The sequence below is a fragment of the Acanthopagrus latus genome, chromosome 3, assembly GCF_904848185.1.
Source record: "Acanthopagrus latus isolate v.2019 chromosome 3, fAcaLat1.1, whole genome shotgun sequence".
NCBI classification, from domain to species: Eukaryota; Metazoa; Chordata; class Actinopteri; order Spariformes; family Sparidae; genus Acanthopagrus; species Acanthopagrus latus.
Window position 1 is genome coordinate 19,140,030 of NC_051041.1, and position 18,251 is coordinate 19,158,280.

The 18,251-nt window shown below is 44.4% G+C and overlaps 1 protein-coding gene across 4 annotated transcripts in view; it reads left to right on the top strand.

Annotated features, from left to right (window-relative positions):
• The first annotated feature begins 480 nt into the window (after nucleotides 1-480).
• col16a1 (collagen, type XVI, alpha 1) overlaps nucleotides 481-18,251 on the top strand; it is a 72,563-nt gene continuing 54,792 nt past the window's right edge. For 3 of the 4 annotated variants that reach the window (XM_037091291.1, XM_037091300.1, XM_037091315.1), the window contains exons 1-4: nucleotides 481-700; nucleotides 6,644-6,779; nucleotides 17,716-17,781; nucleotides 17,870-17,987. In XM_037091291.1, coding sequence (XP_036947186.1) covers nucleotides 6,704-6,779; nucleotides 17,716-17,781; nucleotides 17,870-17,987 — 260 coding nt within the window. In that variant the 5' untranslated portion in view covers nucleotides 481-700; nucleotides 6,644-6,703. The remainder of the gene's footprint in view (nucleotides 701-6,643; nucleotides 6,780-17,715; nucleotides 17,782-17,869; nucleotides 17,988-18,251) is intronic. The other variant, XM_037091307.1, reaches the window with a different exon arrangement.

Consider the following 18,251-nt stretch of genomic DNA (forward strand, 5'->3'; position numbering starts at 1 on the left):
TGATGGTGATGGTGGGGGGTAGAGGGCAAACGGAGAGTGTGGAGGCCCTGGAAGACAGATTGGAGATGCCCTCGGCCCCGGGGCTGCCTCTCCAGCACTGCGTGGACATGGTGATGTCACTACAGGTTTCACTGGGGAGGGGGGGATCTCCCAAAGAGAGAGAGAGAGAGAGAGAGAGGAGCTGAAAAAAGGAGACAGGAAGAGAGGTAGACACTGTGGGAGAGAGCTGGAGAGAAAGGGGGGAGGGAGAGAAAGAGGTGAAAAGGGGGGAGAGAGAGAAGGAGGGGAAAAGGGGAGAGAGAGATAAAGGTAAACGGGGAAAGAGAAAAGAGGGGGAAGGGAGAGACAGAAAGATAGAGAGAGAGAGAGAAAGAGAGAGAGAGAGAGAGAAGGGGGAGAGAAAGACTGGGGATTTAAATTGTGCAGCTGCGGGAGAGAGAGAGAGAGAGAGAGAGAGAGAGAGAGAGAGAGAGAGGAGGGGAGGGGAAAAGTTGGACTCGAACAATCCTGCAGTAACTTTTTTCCTTCTTCTTCTTTCCTTTCTCTCCGTGGAAGAAGAAGTCAAGGGGGGACCAAAGCAGACAGACAGACTCACACTGGATTACATTTGCATCGCAGCTCCAGACTCCCCTGGATACAAACGCGCATTTACTGACGGACTAATGTGGACGCATATCTGTGGATTCACCAGTAGTTGAAGGTATGTCTTCTCGGGGCTTTGTCAGCGGTGGCTGAAGCGTCGCAGTGAATGCACGTCGCGCGGAGGGAGTGAAACTTTTGTTGGGTGAAACTTTTTGCAGTGGGTTTGTCCTGCAACAGGCTCAGACTGCGTGGAGGTTATCACAGGCGTTTTGCACAGAAGATGGTGAAGTAAATACCGCAAAGTCCCTGCACACTGAGCATCATACAGCAGATCAGTGCAGCTCCCCGAGGGATGATCATAGTGATGCTAAAGAAAAGTGTAATGATTTTAAGTGAGCATGACCAACTTACTTTATCCCCCTGGAGAGCGTTAAAGCTGAATCTGCTGCGTTGCTCTAATATTTAGCAGTGCTGCATGACTTTATTGGGTTTTGTGAGTAACTTTAAAAACCACAAATACCCTATTTGGTATAGCTGCTGGCTGAAGTGATGCTCATTTTCCCCTCACATCCAAGCCAGGCCTCCATGCAACACACTCTGAGTTGTCACTGTAAACCTCCAACATCCAGCCCCTGTGGCATGGAAACCCCCCCAGCAGCCATGTGTTTGGATCTCCCACATGTCACTCTGGTGGAGTAATGTCTTGAGCGTGGGACTGCACAGATTCCATCAGTGTGTCCGAAAAAAAAAAAAAAAAAAGAAGTATCAACTTTGATCCTGTATCTGGGAATAAGAGGGAAAATCCTGGGGAAGGAAGCTCGAGTGCCACGGTCACATCTGTTTTCCTCATGAGTCAGCCATCCCATGTTTGAGAAAGCTACAAGGGGTTCTTGAAAGTTTTCTGTGAGCCACCCCCACCCGCCCTCTTTTGGAAATGTGAAACAGCTAGGTGATGCATGTGTTTAAAGGGGCCACTATGTAGTTTTTCACAGATGAAGCTCAAAGTCAGAACTTTAATATTAAAAAGGTATTTTTACAAACTCGAGATATTTGTCTTTTCCATAACTGAATAAACCAGCTGTTCTCAGAGGAGAATAAAATCTCCACACTTCACCACACACTTTTTGAAGCTAGAGAAGTGGCAGGGCCCGCCACATATAAACAAAGTAAGACAATATATTATTGTGCTGGCTAGTTTGTTTATTCTGTTTATTCAGCAGTTTGTTTTATTCAGTTTGTTAATGCGTGATAAAAATCAGTAAGTGAAGATCTTTCTCTTGTGGTGTCATTCTCTCTTCAGTACACAACGTATTTTCTAATGGGGTTGTATTAAGACAAACGCAACGTAAGGACCCTGGTCATTAATAAGTGTGGAGACCCTTCTATGGTGCAGAATCTCCAGGGATGCTTCGCTCCCCTGCAGTAACAGTTTCCACTCCCTCTTCCGACCTTGGGGAATAACCCTGTAAATGTTACAGATCGGTCTGCTTGAATTTTAACTGCACATTAAAGCAACACTCAACCTGTTGCAGATAACACATGCAGTGTTTAGCCGTGGGCTTAGTAGTATCTGTTTCACCGGCTGATTCCAAGCCTGCGCTGTGGGCCTGCAGCAAAGTGCATCACCCACTTGTCTCTTTGCCATATTCGGGTCAGCAGTGACGTGAACGTGCAACTCATCAGAAATCTGAAGTTAAGAGAGGAAGCAGGTCATCTCCCCTGCTGAAGGATGAGTCAGCCATGCACAGCAGGGGGTTGAGGCTCAGAGTCGGCGTCACTTCACATCGTAAATGACCAAAAGCTCCCATCTCAGTGAAGCTGACCCTGAGCAGAGAGAAGTTTGGATCTCCTCAACACTCTCTTCTGTTGCTCACAGTCTGCAACTGTTTTGACCTGCTTCTCATTCACAAATGTTTGAGTCAAACACTCCACAGAATGTAAGACTAGTAAAAACTTGCCTCAGTCTGGCATTGAGTGTTGTGCAGTTTCCAGGTTTCCATTACTCTCGGTCAGTGGATATCTGGAGTGTCTATCAAAGCCTGAAGGCATCTTTAGATACTTTTATCCTCTCCTAGTTCCCCGCTGCAACAGGCCTACAGTGCACTCATAAGGTTTGGCCTGAAGCGCACCCCAAGTTCCAGGAGCCAACAGTGTATATGAATACATTTTTGTGTTCAAGATGACATAACAGAAGAACAGTGAAGGGAAGTGCCTGACTGTCAGAAACATGCAACAGAGAGGTTTGATTCTTCCCAATCTATCTGGCAGAAAGAAGTCCATCTTTTTATTCCATATTGGCAGCACTGTTGTATGTCTGTCTGTGCACTGTGTGACTGTCAGAGCTCTCACAGAACAAATCCTAATAACTTGAGTGATTGCGTAACTTTTTCCAGTGCCGCTAGCAGGCCAAAATGCTTGTTATCTGTAATATCTACTGAACTTTTAGATGGATTGGCAGAGGATTTGGCACCACCATTCGTGGTTCCCAGAGGATGAATCACGCTGACTTAATCCTCTGACTTTGCCTCTAGCACCACCATGACGGTTCCTGTTTGTGGAATTCAACAACTATTGGATGGCTTGCTAATAAATCTGAAACCAAAACTCACGTTCGCCCCTGGATTCATTTGCAGTTATACATTTTATGATCTCCTGACATTTCTTCCAATGCCACCATCATGTCACCAAAATTGTTAACTTGTTATAGTTAACTACTATCAATCAAACATGACATCATACTCTATATCAGATGTACCACGGTACTGGGATAAGGGCTTACATACTGTAAATGCTGACATGCTAAACTATATTATACCTGCTAAACATCATTATATTCAGATCATTTTGACCACATTAGCATGTTAGTGTGAGCAATTCGCTCCCATTGGGGATCCGTCCAGATGCTCATTTAGTTGGGCAGATGACAGCATGTACGCCATAGACACATCGTGACCAATGCCGATGCTAAAGATGTTACCCCTTTCACAGTGGACATACAACCCACTAACACCCACTTAGGTCTGGCTTTGTCTTTAACGCGAATGGGTGTAATCGGCTTTCACTCCGGCGTCAGATGATCTGCTCAAGCTCCAATCGGCTGTGATGAAACCACAGCACCAGGGTGGACATGCCATTTCTCGCCCATGGCAAGGCGCGATGCTGTGACATGAGTTAGATCTATGGGCTCTGCCTTGTTAATACTTTTCCATCTGACTCTGTTCAGGCAGCACTTAGTCATAGCTCGCAGAGTTCGAGTTCCCTACAGAAGAAAAACTCTAAAATGTAGACCTTTAATCATCTTGTAAACTACAAGAATTGACTCTGTGATTCTAATTCAATAGTGCATGTTGTAAAGAAGGCTTGTGTCACTGTGTATGTATGTATGTTTGTCTGGCAGCCTTAATGTTGAGTCTTTTTTATCTCTGCCCCTTTCCTTCTGTGGCACACAGTAAATTAACAGTGAATGTCAGTCAGTGAATGCATGCCTGCATGTCCATTTACTTATGATGCAGGACTTTTGTCTTACTGCTGCATCTCAGTCAACTTCTCTGCTAGAAAGTACTTTCTCTGGAGGCTTCAGTCGGGGTCACAACTTCGCTGACAGATCAGGAGATTGTTTTTACTGCCCAGCACCAGAACTTGACTGTGTGTGTTTGTATGTGTGAGATAGAATGGGGTAGATTGGAAGCGGGATAGCCTGCGAGTGAGCTGTCCATCAATCTTCTTGCTGCAGTGTGTTGAGAGCGACAGCTGGAAGGGCATGACTGACACATTTACGCCGGGTACTCCCATTTAAACAGATGCAAAGTAGACTAAACAGTGGGCTTCTGGTTCACTGTTATTTAATCATCCGTGTCCGGGTGGCTAATAAGCAATTCTGTTGTCAGGCCATAGAGAGGACATGTTTCATTTAACTCTGTCAGAGTGTGTTCCTCTAAACATGCCTGTGTTGGGGCTGCTGTTCCATCTGTAAGAGGCAGCAATGATGATGAAATGCGTGACAACAGAAATTGCTAAGCACTGAACACAAATTACTTTCATTGTTGTGTGCCACAGTGTCAGTGCCGCTTTTGTTTGTCTATTCAAGTCAGAGAAAGGACTGGAACTGATAGCTGTACTACACATAGAAAGAAGGCACTGGGTCTGGACCCAGAACCGAAGCATCTTCAAGGGAGACAAATAAACATAGATGTCGGTCAACACTTTTGTCCTGCTCTGGTCCTCAGACTTGTTGTGCTGGAAGACATTCAAATATGTCATTGTCTTCCTTCCTGTATTGACTTCATACTCAGTGACCCGGTGAATCGCAGGCCTGTTTACCGGGCTCATGGCCAGCCCAACAACCAAACCCAATGGCCTAACCCCGTATTTCCTTTATCTGCTATAGCCAGCCGGCTGGCCGCGAAGCTGCAGATGGAGTGCAAAAAGAGAAGGAGGAAGAGAGACATCCATGGCAACACATATTAGGAAGCCTATTAAATTGTTTTGGATTATGGCCAGACAATAATAGCAATGAGCTGTAACTTTTCCCTCAGCCTGTGTTTTCTGGACTGTGATGCATTATGTATTATGTACTGTGTGAACTTTCTTATTATTGTGATCGTGTGGCATGAAGCCTATAATAATGGCTGCAGCTTCAGAGTGCTCAGACACAGCCGTCGAAGGCTTTGATTAACCTTCCACCCATCCAACTGCAGGGGGAAACTTTTCTTCTTGATGTTTAGCTCGCAGCTGCTTTTAAATGAGAAGTGTCCATGTTGTCAAGATTTCTGAACACAGATAAATTGGACCCCTGCATGACTATACACCATCTTACAAAGCCCTTTTTCCTAGAATGACCCAGTCTTTTCAAAATGTAAGAAAACAAGGGACGCGACCAAGCCCCTAAAATTGAATGCATAATTCACTACGTGGGGCATGTCAAGCTGTCGTGGTTATTTCAGAACATAATGTGAAACATTGTCCTCCACCACATTGCCTGTTAGCAACCCAGTCAGGTCAAGCTAGATGGTATTCACGCCATGTCCTCGGCCGGGCAGGAGCACCACATTGTGTACCCCTCTGGGGAGCATGGGGGTCATTTCTCCTGGCAGACGGGACAGGTGTGTGCATGGAGACACAGTCTGCTCGCTGCCTGCCTTCAGGGCCCTGCTGTACCTGTAAACACTGCAGAGTTATCGGGTCCTCACACATGCTGAGGGCAGGTCCAGGTCAGCTGGGATGTGTTTATGCAAGTCAGAGTGGGAGGGTGTGTTTATGTGCGCGCATTCTTGCGTGTGTGCATGAATAGGAGCTGTAGTAAGAGAGAGGAACCGAACGTAATGATTATTTAGACGTGGCACACATTTTGATCTCTGCATGATTCTGAGTGTGTGTGTGTGTGTCTGTGCTTGTTGTTGGGCCACGTAGAAGCATCTGGTGCAGCACAACTATGGCTCCAGCAGAATAGTCTCCAGATGTGTTTGTGTGTTTTGGCCCCTCAGTCTGTTTGACTCTGGACCAACCAGCCTGCATGTAAATCATCTGCAATGTGCATTTTGCCTTTTTCTGTGTTGCATGTGTGCATTCGATATTTGTTTGTTCGCAGCCGTATGTGTACTTTCTTTTTGACTCCAAGAATGGTTTCCTGAATACGGACGTCATGAGTGTGTGTGTGTGTGTGTGCGCGTGTGTGTGTGTGCACACTTAAGTGTACTTTCTCAGACATATTTACATGCATGCGTGTGTGTGTGTGTGTATGTGTGTGTGTGTGTGTGTGTGAAGCAGCTGCCCAGTCAAAGGCCAACCAGATGGACAGGATAATGACTATGATCAGACTTTATAGAGTTACACTCCTTAATGAGGGACATTCTGGTTAATTCATATGCCACTAACAAAGCCTGCATCATACCACATAATTAACACATCAACTGTGACTGACTCATAAATATACATCAACGTCTATTTAGGAGTCAAGCATAATGTGCAGCTGTCGTCCGAGTGAGCAGACTGGGTGGCACGCTGACAGAATGCGGGGAGGATTTGACTTTTTTGACTTTCTCTTTTTCTGTTCATCCATCAGTTGGTGGCTGTGGTGAGGTGAGGTGAGGTGAGGTGAGGTGTTTTTCGGAGGAGTGACACCATGTGGCTTCTCTGCTCCACTCTGACTCTGTTGGCCCTCAGCTTTGGATCATGTGATGAGCTGACATCGGAGCAAGGTGAGTTTCCAGATCAATGTGTTATTTAGACGTACTCAGCCTCGTTTCCAGGTTTGCCAGAAATGCACCATCGTAAAAGAAACATCTGTAAAGGACACCATGTGCTGCAAACAAAGTCAATTATGACTTTTTCTATGATGAACCTTTGAGCCAGGTGGATTTTATAGTTGATGAACGAACTATGATGTCATCACAATGTTAAGTCCATGGGTTATTGGAGTCATGTGCCAGTGGGAGAAACATTACTGCGTGTATTTGGTGAGCCACATTTCCAGATAAGACAAATAAATGTTCAGAACAAACAAGATGTTTTTTGCAAAGAGGAAGATGAGATGATGCCCTCTCATAGCTCTCCTTTCAGTGTAAACCTACAGACAGCTGCTGGTTAGCTTAGACTAGCATGAAACTTGTCATAGAGGGAATCTGCCACCAGGGCCTATCTTGCAAAGTTAGCAACTCAGTTGGCTTCAGAAATTAGATGAGTGATTGTTCAAAGAAGTAAAGCGTGCTCTTTCTGTCCAAATTTAAGGGTTATTTGTAGATTTATAGAACACCAGCAATGTTATCCATTAACAACATTTTTACCCTGAGGTTTTACAGCTCTATCAGTAACGTTAACCTGCAACTCAACTCAAACAAATGTGCTAAATATGTCTGATAAGACAACGACTGCTGATCTGATGTCAGAAAACAGAATTGCTTCTTTGATTTGTATCCAAGCGGATTCTGTTATTCTGTTAATTCACCCGTCTGTCCACAATTGCCTTATTTAGCTAGGAATGCAATTTCACCTGTTCAGGAGGCACTGACTGCTTCTTGGCGTTCTGCTGCTCCACTTCTCAAACAGAGTCCCTGCAGTGACTGGTGTTCGGAATGACTGAATGGAAAAGCACTCTGAGTTTATGAAAGGTCCAGTTTGAACAAGAGTCCCTCTTTACGTATCTAGCTATCAAAGGACACTAGAATCACATCAATCCTCTCACTTAACTCTCTCCAAGGATAAACATAATTGCAATGATGTCAAATTGAATGTCAAAGCTTTATCATCAAAGATGTGTAAAATAAATCAAGTTGAACATTTATTCCAAAGTGGATTCAAGAAAATAAAATCACTTTCTGACAACCAAAGCGGCTCTAGAGCTCTGTTAAACTCCTTTATTTGTCCAATATCACTTCTGCCCACCACTAAGGCTGTGGATACAAAATGTTAATGGTAAAGGCCACAAATGACTAATTGCTTCTCAAAACAGAACACCTTCATTTAAATGCGAACACAGTCACAGAGCCATTAAAACTGGTGAGAGACTTCGGTTCAGTCGGTTCAGGAGTTGTGTGCTTGACCAACTCGTTGAGCTTTGGAGCCAGTCTGACTTTGATGAAACTGTGTCCATTTGCATCTCTTTGTGTGTGTGTGTGTGTGTGTGTGTGTGTGTGTGTGTGTGTGTGTGTGTGTGCCCTGTATGTGCGATGCGGCCAAAGCCTGGAATGAAAATGAACTGTAATTACAGCCTCTGTCTGTTTGATGCTGGTGGCTGTTGGTGGAATTGTGGTTAAGCTGTGGCAAGGAGGCGTGTGTGTTAACCGTGTGTGTGGTTGTGTTGCTCTTCTCGAGCCATCAATCATTCATTTCTGTCTTTTTTTTTTGAGTTTCTTTGTGTTCATATACAGGCACCTTGAGTTTTATGTCAACGTCTGTATGCACTTATGTGAGATTGTGATCTTGTTCAAATGCCACTCTACTTATCTGCTGGTAGAGAATGTGCATATGTTGATATTTTCACCCAGGTGTGTGTGTGTGTGTGTGTGTGTGTGTGTGTGTGTGTGTGTGTGTGTGTGTGTGTGTGAGTGCAACAGAGACAGAAACAGACAACCAAGAAATCAAGAGGCAGAGAGGTGAAGAGAAATCTCTCTTTTGTTGTCTTGTCTTATTTATTTATTTCACTCTGAACTGTCATACTCCCTCATCGCGCTGTCAGTATGTTCTCGGGGGCCAGCTCTGTGATATTACTCGGGGGGCCGAGCAAACCTCCATAGCTCTTGGAGCTCTAAAGGGAGCTTTGTGGAAGGAGGGGGGTCCCTCTTTGGAGACCCTAGTCAGAGCTTTTCAGATGAGCCTGAGTCAGCTCGCAGCTCCCCTGAGTCCTTTCCCCCAGTGTTTGGAAGAGAGTGCTTTTTCAAGTGCAGCTACAACACTTTGTCACAGCGAGCACCACACACACACACTCACACAGGCTCACACAGGCTCACACAGGCTCACACACACACACACACACACACACACACACACACACACACACACACACACACACACACACACACATGATCACCATTCTTCTGACTCATCCAAATCTCCACTCACTGGTAATTTGCTGACATTACAGCAGGGAAGCAAGTTTAAGTAAAACTGGTGTTGAGGAGTCGAGCTGGATGATTGCACTGCAGTTCTGCACTGTATCAGCCAGAGACACTTAGTCCCCATAGTTAAAATAAATTGCTAACATCCCCTCTTACTCGTAAAATGCTGCTGATATGTTTTTTTTTGAGCACCACAGACCCTATGCTATGTCAAGTAATGGATTTATGTATTGATTTTGTTTTACTCTGTTTCCTTCTGTCTGGGTTTGAGCTGAGTTGTATGTTTTGTGGTGGTAATGAAGTGAAGTAGTAATAAACATATTTGCACAGAAACAGAAGTTCTAGAAAACAAGCAGCTGGGAGCAAAGACAAAAGTACATTACGCTGCAGGAATAGGAAGATATAAGCTTGTGTTCAGATTATGATACTGATTACACTCTCTAGCTGCTCACTTACTCTCATAACAAATACATAGATTTGACTTTCTATGGAAGTGGAATGAAAAGTCATCCTAAAACAACACTAACGGGCTGCTTTGCCTTCTTAATGCAGTGCCTGCAAACAGGATGTCAGGATATCAGTCAACAGAGTTTGTTTTATAGAAAGAATTGTAGAATTCCAGTTTGCCAGGAAAGTTCAGTCAGCATTGGGTTATTTTTCTGACCAGACTTGGTTGCCAGGACTAGCTGTCAGAACAACGGCCACCATGTTAACAAACATCTGCCTACATACCAACCTCGGAACCCACGGGCTATTGTCTGATGATTCAGGCGCTTCCAGTGTAGACAGAGGAAAACTGGATAGCAGAGATCCGGGCCAAGACTTCCTCTTCCCAAAAGACCACCAGGCAAATTTAGATGAGTGAAAGAACATTTTGGTGCAACCTTGGCAGAAAGGCCTAGTGTTAGAACAGGTTGAACAGTCTGGAAAGTGTAGAAAATTATCATTTTGCAGTAATGCAGCTTTTAAAACCAAGAAAAGATAACACTTATGCCATATCACAGTCCAAAGTCTTAGATGATGTTTAGTCCCATATCACATATTGCCTGGCCCTAATTTCAGTTCATCTCTTTACATAAGCATATAAATGCAGGTACACATACCATTTACCTGCATGCAACAAAAGCCAGATGCCAGTCATATGCACATTTATAGAGATTATTTATTTACTAATCCAACATACATGGTCCAACAACATTGGTATTCATTTAAAATCATGTGTCCTGCCGCCCGACAAAGGCAAGTCCAATATTTACGCTCCTTTTAGTCCTGTTTTGGTCTCCACCGACTCATCCTGTGAAAAATCTTGTCTTCTTCTACTGCCAAATGCTGCACTTTCTTTCCCTGTCTGCAGTTTGATGCCGGGCTGTAGTGTGCAGTGGGTTCATCAGAGCTTTATCACTTAAAGCAGCATTCCGCTGCTGGAAATGAGGTCGACGAGAGGAGTGAAACTGAAACAAAACATTGAAGGTGCAGGTCAGAAAACAAAACAGTGAGCTAAAAGCCCACATATTAGAGCCGACAGGCACTGCAGAGTCAGTTGCTAGTTATGTTATCACCATTAATAACCTCCTTAAAGAAGGAGCACTGGCTATTTCAGTTTGGAATTAGCTTCTTGAGCCAGGGAGTCTGCTGCCAAACAAAACTTTCTCTTGCTTGTAAACTAGCTTCATTTCTTACAGCAAAAACGGCATCCCGAGTGCAAAGGATACACAGTCGTGCATCCTGGTATATGTCATGACAACGCAGCTTTTTCAGCCAATGTTGCACACAAGGAAGAAGTAATTGCTCAGTTGGCAACATTTTCCATCAACACTGATTGGACATGGACATAAAAACGTCCCTGTAAGTGTTCATTTCATGGTGTCTTTAAAGCGATGTCATTAACCATTAGTTCTGTCAAGACCGTGAGTTTGCCGTTTTTATTTCAGGGAATTTGAGAGAGACCCTTCGCCATAAAAGTTAAGAAGCCTTAATTACCCTATTTCCACTGCTGATGGGCAATGTTTAGGGCTGATAAGTAACCTTCAGGGTGTGACTCGGCTGGTTTGTAGGCTACAGCAGGCTGTGTCCTGAACATTACTGGCAAATAAGCTCGAGCAAAACACTTTAACTTGTAGCAGCTTTAGTGTTGCTGCCTCATGAATGAACCTGTCCCGTGTTGACTCTGCTCACCACAGGGAAAAATGTGCATCTGGAACTTCATCAGAACTGCTTACAAAATGCATAATGAGCAACCTTGGCAGACGGTTATCAAGTTCAGTGCTGCTCAGTGCTAAAGAGTGTCAGACAAGTGATCACTGTGGTCAGGATAATATTTCAAACATGTTTTTAAACTGACCAACCGGCTTCTTTTCTCTTATGGTCCAATCCAGCCTCAACCCCCACTATGTATACATTCAGGATGCCAGAAATGTCACATAGCACAATCTCATTTGAGACGTGTACGGACCTCTGCATGTCATGTCTAAGTTTACTGCTGTGAAAAGCTTGTAAATGTGTGTGTCATCAGTCCAGTCTGTGTGTGTGAGCTTGGGAGAGCGTTGAATGTGGGCCAGAGGCCTACGAGGGGAAAATGAGTGAGCTCATCCCCCTGAAGTGCAGCGCTTTAAGTCTTTCCACTCCTCTGTGCTGCAATTTTATCTCTGGAAAACCACCAGGAATGTTCTCTCTTGTCTGCCTCATTTGGCCGAGAGGGCAAGCGAGGCAGACACTCTGCCTCGGTCCTGGTCGCCTCCTTTTGTCTTTATCTCTCTCTCAGTTCATCATCCCCCCCTCATATTCGCCACACATCGGCCGTATTGAGTCTCCACTTGCTCAGTGCATGTACATCCTCTTTACAGACTGCAGGTTCTTTTGCTTCAAGTGCCAACTCTACATTTACCCCTCTGTTCATTTTTGTGGCTAAGGTTTTTTCACGTTTTTGATCATTTTGTTGGTGTTTCCAGCTTGCGAGGTTAGCCTGTCAGCTAGCCTAGCTGGCTTCCCAGAAAGCTCTGCATAGACACATGATAGTAGAACCGTCGGTGCTTCACTGCTCGCGTTCACTTTCTTTTTTGGCAGCTCTCCCAAGCATCTAAAAGTGAGCCATGGCAACCTAACGGTAGCATGTGGCTAGCTACAGTCGCTAACAGTTGCCTATAAACAGTATGGTTATCACTGTGCTTTTTACATTTACATTTAGGGCATTTAGCAGATGCTTTTGTCCAAAGCGACTTTCAATAATTCACAAATACATTCATACGCTGACGGTGGTGACTGCCATGCAAGGTGCCGACCAGCACATCAGGAGCAGTTTGGGGTTCAGTATCTTGCCCAAGGAATTGAACCAGCGTTGTTCTGATAACAAGACGCTGGCTCTACCCCTGAGCAACAGCTGCCTTTTTTATCCGTAACTTAGTGAAAATCCTTTTTGTTTTTTCACAGTTTTCACAGCTTTGTATATGTTCGTTTTTGTACAGTGTTTTAAGAACAAGCCATGGCGACCCGACATTAGCATGTGGCTAGCCAACATCGCTAAAATATGTCAAAAATGTTACAGTTTACTACTACAGTTATCTCGGTGCTCCATGAATCATCAATGACGTTACCCAGCATGCCCCTCTCCTCCCTATATGTTGCATGGGTTTAATAGCTCTGGGAGATGGAGGACTCCTCCTCTGAGTCTGACTTTTCTGCTGATCAGCAGCCCGGTCCAATTATCTTGGAATGCCACATTGTAAAGCACATTCAATAAGCACCATACCCTCTTATTGCTATCCGAACACCACACACTCTGACACTGTGAGCACACTTCTGACCTCTCCTCCCTAATGAAAGCGCGCTGCCAAGTGTTTGCTCTGTTTTCGAAAACAGAATTAAAACTCAGTTGGTTTCAGCAGACCCTGGCCACGACGAGGCGCTGGTAGATAAGGCCAGTGATTCCATAACATCTCGAGGGCTGTTGAATAACAGGCAGGATGGAAGAAAGGTCACATATTACTTATTTTAGCTGGGATATTGCAGAGGGTCAGCTGGAGTCAGCTAGTTTCTTATAATATAACTGCCTGTGTGGTAGATCTTTGTCGAGTCATTATTACATTCCAGTTCCCTAACTTTCTGTTCAGCTCGCTGCATTTCATAATCAGATCACCCAGGTTTGTCCTTGTCGAACACTTTTTACTTGTGCACCCTGCAATTTAAGTGTAATAACTGTCTGTATACATCAAAAAGTACTGCCTCACTTCTCTAAAGACCTAAAAATGTACTGAATTTTTATCTCTGGCAAGGTGGAAACTTGGGGGAATACTCACAGCGGTGTGCTGCATGAGTGCCAGTATGGTATCATTACCTGCTTTGGCAAGACTCAAACGCAACCCATCAAAGAGGAAGTGGACTCAGCCAAGACCATCCAATCTCTTTAAGGCTACATGCAGCTACTAGCGGGATCCTGGAGTGGCACTCGTACTATGTGCTAATTAGCTTGTCAACAAGCAAATGCTTTCCTTTGATCACAGCTTGAGACGAAACGGGGTTCAAGTTCCGCAGTGTGTCCTCCGCCTTACTGCCAGAGTGCCTGAGTATGCAACAGTCCACTCAAATATCATCCACCCTCTCTGATCTGTGTGCAAAGGGCCAGTTTCTCCCACGAGTGTGAGTAAAAGTCTGATGACAGCATTTAGCGCGTTTCACAGACTTCAGGGTTATAATAAATGTTTGAAAATTGTTTACCGAAGTGATTTACTCATGAGTAAATGCAAATCATACAGTATAAAACCTGTTCTTCACTGTCAGTCAGCTTGTTGGAGACAGAGCCTGAACTTGCCGGCAATCTTTATGCAGGACATCTTGGCCTTTTCAAGCTGACCTTTACATTATCAGGCTTCATACTTAACATTTGTCACTAGTCGCCCCTTGTCAGCAGCTGAAGTGAATCAAGATTAAAGTTGATTGTATTTATTGTGTTCTCTTCGGTTTTGTTTCATGTTCCTTCACAAAGTGGAGTGGTGGAGAGGTTATACAATAGTTTGTCAGTCTTGCACATCATCATTTGCATGAAATCAAAGTCATCTCATCTCCCCCATGTTGTGCTGCTTAATGTTCCCCTCTCAGCGACTGACGTCAGCGTGTAATTTAACCCACCATGGCCTACATCCCTCTGCAGGGCTCAGGACTGCATGTGTTTGTGTTTGTTAGATTTTGATATACTAAATTCCAGTTACGGTACTGAAGGATGCTGAGCGTTCCAAGCCGGCTAAAATACAGCTCAGACTGATCAAAGTCAAGCCAAGCTGTGCACCGTAGATCATCAGCTTGACAGGATGTCCTACAATGACTCATTCTCTAGGTTTAAAAACACCAAATATAACAGAAGTATGAAGTCAGCCAGTATTAGCATCACCACAGTAAAGAGGAGAGAAAAAAACAGCCTTTAGAGTGCTTTTCCAGGTGTTAAAGGGCACGTTGCTTTTCGTCAAGCACCACCTCTCTCACCTCCCATCTCCATCTCGTCGCTTCCCCCCCAGTTTCCAGTTTCCTTCTGACTCGTCTCCCCTGTTCTTCTCCTAACTATTAATTCTGTTTCCCTCCAGCCACGATAACTCCTGACAAAGCCTTTATCTCCATTGTATCTGATGGAAATGGGGCAGTGGTGAACAACAAGGATAAAAAAAGAAAGGCAGAGTAAATGGTGTCGACAAAAAAGGTAGATCTCACCATCTCCTGACTTCAAGAACCCTGCGATTGGGAGATGTGAAGATAAGCTCTCGGCGTCTGTGAATATGTATGTGTCTTTAAAAGGCAGCGGTGTGTCTTTGTGGGGCTGCAGAGAGTGTACTTTGTGCTGAGTTAGCAGATAAAGGTTGCAGGATGGACCAGTCAAGTTATAAGTACAGTGTGTGTGTGTGTGTGTGTGTGTGTGTGTGTGTGTGTGCGTGTGTATGTGTGTGTGTGTGTGTGTGTGTGAGAGAGAGGAATAGTTTTAGATGTCTCAGAAGACTCTAACTCGTGTATGATACATGTTACTTTGTTCAGTAGCCGCATTCAATCCACACAATTTTCTGACGTCTCATCTCCAGTTTTTCTCTCAGCTTCCCACAACACCACTGTTTGACAGCTCTTTCCCCGCACCTTGATTTGTACATGTCGACAACAATCAAGAGAACAACACACTGTGCAGGCAGACGGACTGAAACGTGCAGCTGTGTTTTTCAAACGGGCTCCGTGTTTTAACACCGATGCGTTCAGAAGCTGCGGGGTGTCGAGTGATGAACTTGATTATAGGTGATGAAGCGCTAAATGTGATTTAATTCTTTCTTGAGCCGCATTGCGTGAAATTAAATTTCTTACTCTTAATTAAAGTCAGTTGGATGTTATTATTTGAGTAATTACATTATGCTCTTTCCCCTCGTTTTGATGTGACTTCCAGCCTGGATGAAGCTAAACTGTGGCTGGGAAGACTGTGCTGCTGTTGCACGCTCCGAGGCACCACGCACCACGCTCACTGTTTCATCCAAAAGACAACTTTATCACTCTGAATCCACAAAACTAGGAGACACAGAAACATTTCTCTTCTTTTGTTGAAAGTGCATTCAGTGTCTAAGAAAGAACTTTCTTCCTTCAAGCCTTTTGTCTCCTCTTCAAGAACAACAGTCAATAGTGGCCTTCAAATCAGTCCCACACCTGAATTACGCCTCAGTTTTCTCACTGCACACACAATTGACCGTCAGCTGAGCCGCATCCTTCTCAGTCGTGGTTGCCGTCACTGTCAGTCTTTCTGTCCTTAAGCACTTCATATGCAATTTTGGGTTATGACATTACAATTCATAAGTCTGGCAGATTTACCCCCTCAAAAATTGGCATGAATGGAACAGGAAGTACGCTTCTCATTTCTAGCCGATGAGCAAAGATAATGTTGGCTGAAATGAACTGAAATGAACAGATTTGACCACCTGTAGCTAACTAGCACAAGAAAATTCTAACTCTAACTAAACCATATTTTCAGCTGACTTTTTAATGTTTCTTGATAATTCGTTTTAACACAAGATGAATCCTTGATTCCTGTTAGCATCACCATCGGCTGATGATCCATTTGGTTAGACGACATGGAAAAAGAAAGGAGCATTGTCCCTGAATTACATAGAATAAAAGGCTGATAAGGAGCAAGGAATCAGAGCTGCTGTTGTTGCTCTACACATTGATGTTTTAGTGCACTGGATCCCAATTTGGTTTTTCCGGTCCTAAAAATGTATGATAATAATGACATTAGCTAATCATGACTCTTGCCTCTGGAAATAACGCTACATGCTGCATGTTGCTGGTTTGCCAGGAATGCTAATGTCTGCAGCTTGTGCTGGAGCAGATAAACATGAAGTTTACACCAAGTGTTGTGGGCCATATCCAGATGAAACCTCGGTGGAGCTGGGGAAGATATCCTGATTGGATCTGACTGAGAACCCGATGACACGACGTGGTGGCAGAGGAACCTAAAGTAACAAAGTGAACATCAGGCTGTATTAAGGAAGACTCAGAACTATAAACTCATAATGAAACTGTTAATTATGGTAATAGAAACAACATGAGCTTACATGCAATCCAACTTCTTTTTGAAACCAGTGGAGAGGAATGCAGGTTTAAGGCACTGGCTTCTCCTGGACCTCCATCTGTTTTTTGTACAGTCAGTGAGTTCAGCCTCCTTTTCTTTGAGGTGTTTGATTTTGGTTTTGGAGAGAGATTAAATTAGACATCAACCGTCAAAGTCTTTGGATACAGAGATTCGTTCTTATCCGGTCCTCGTGGACAGCTCGTCAGCATGAGGTATGAAAGAGGGGCACTGAATGTGGTTAAATTAAAATATCTGACCTTCTGCTCACACATTAATGATTTAGAATATTACTGACAGCAATGCTGCTCGGAGGAAAATTATTAGGTTTTATTTTTGGTTAACGTGGAGCCCCTCCTGCCTCCAGATTCTCTGCAGTTATTGTAAAAAAAAAAAAGTATTTTTTGAGAAACCATGCCCCGTAGAACGTCTGGCCCGGGGCCTCGGTCCTTGGCCCCAAAGAGATCAATTAACTGTGGATCACAGTGATTCACAGGGTCCATGTCTACCTGTACTAGCCCGTTTCTCTTCTACACTTCTCACATCTCCCCCCTCGCTCTGACAGGCAACACTTTTCTCTGTAACCTCCCCTGACAGGGTGAGAACATATCCATCAAACAGAGGCTACCCCGACAGACAAGCTTGGTGCTAGACAACCTGTCAGACCGGGCTGTGTGCCTCTCTGCACAGCTTTGCCCTCATGTTATCTTGCTCTCTGTGTTTTACACTCTTTTTGACTCTCTTTCACCTCCGCCAACTTTCTCTGTCTGTCTTCCAGATCGATATATCTGTTACTCTCAAATGCATGTATGTTTTAAAGTTGCTTGTTCTCTCTCACGCTGACTCTGTCCACTCCGCCCAGCAGCAAGTGTGGATTTCTCCAGAGACTGTTGTGTGCTACTTCTACCTCATGAATGCTCGAATCATACTACATTTAACTTTTTTTGCTCACTTCCTGATCTTTTTTGTATCTGCCTCTTTTTTTTTTTTTTGTTTCCACAGATGTGCAGTGCCCATCCTTGCAAGTGGACGAGTGGAAGTTTCCTCAGACCGCCAGGCACAACATTGGTGAAAAGGAAAACCTTGACTAAACACACACATATGCCTCTCTGAGTTTTATTCATGTGGGTGCTGATGGATGCCATTTGTTTGTCAGGTTTTAATCTGGTGAGGCGATTCTCTCTGCTCAAGAGTGCAGATGTCAAGAAGATCCGCAACCCTCGAGGACCCGTCATCCTCCGACTGGGCAAGACCGCACTCCTGCGCCCCACCGAGTGAGTTTACAGCACACTGTCCCTCACTTGCTCTTATTTTCCAGCACCTACAGACAAAACACGTCCTGCACAAAGACATTTATGTACAGCTTTAGGTGGCTGAGAATGCATTACAGGAAGTGAAATAAAAGTGTGTTTTCTGCTGGATTTTCCGCTGGATTCTGCAGGTCTGTGTTGGCAGACTCTTGCTTTTCATGCCGTGTCTGAGCAAAGAGAAAGGCAGAGAGACTGAGCGCCCTACGGCTACTCAGCCTCTGAACCCTC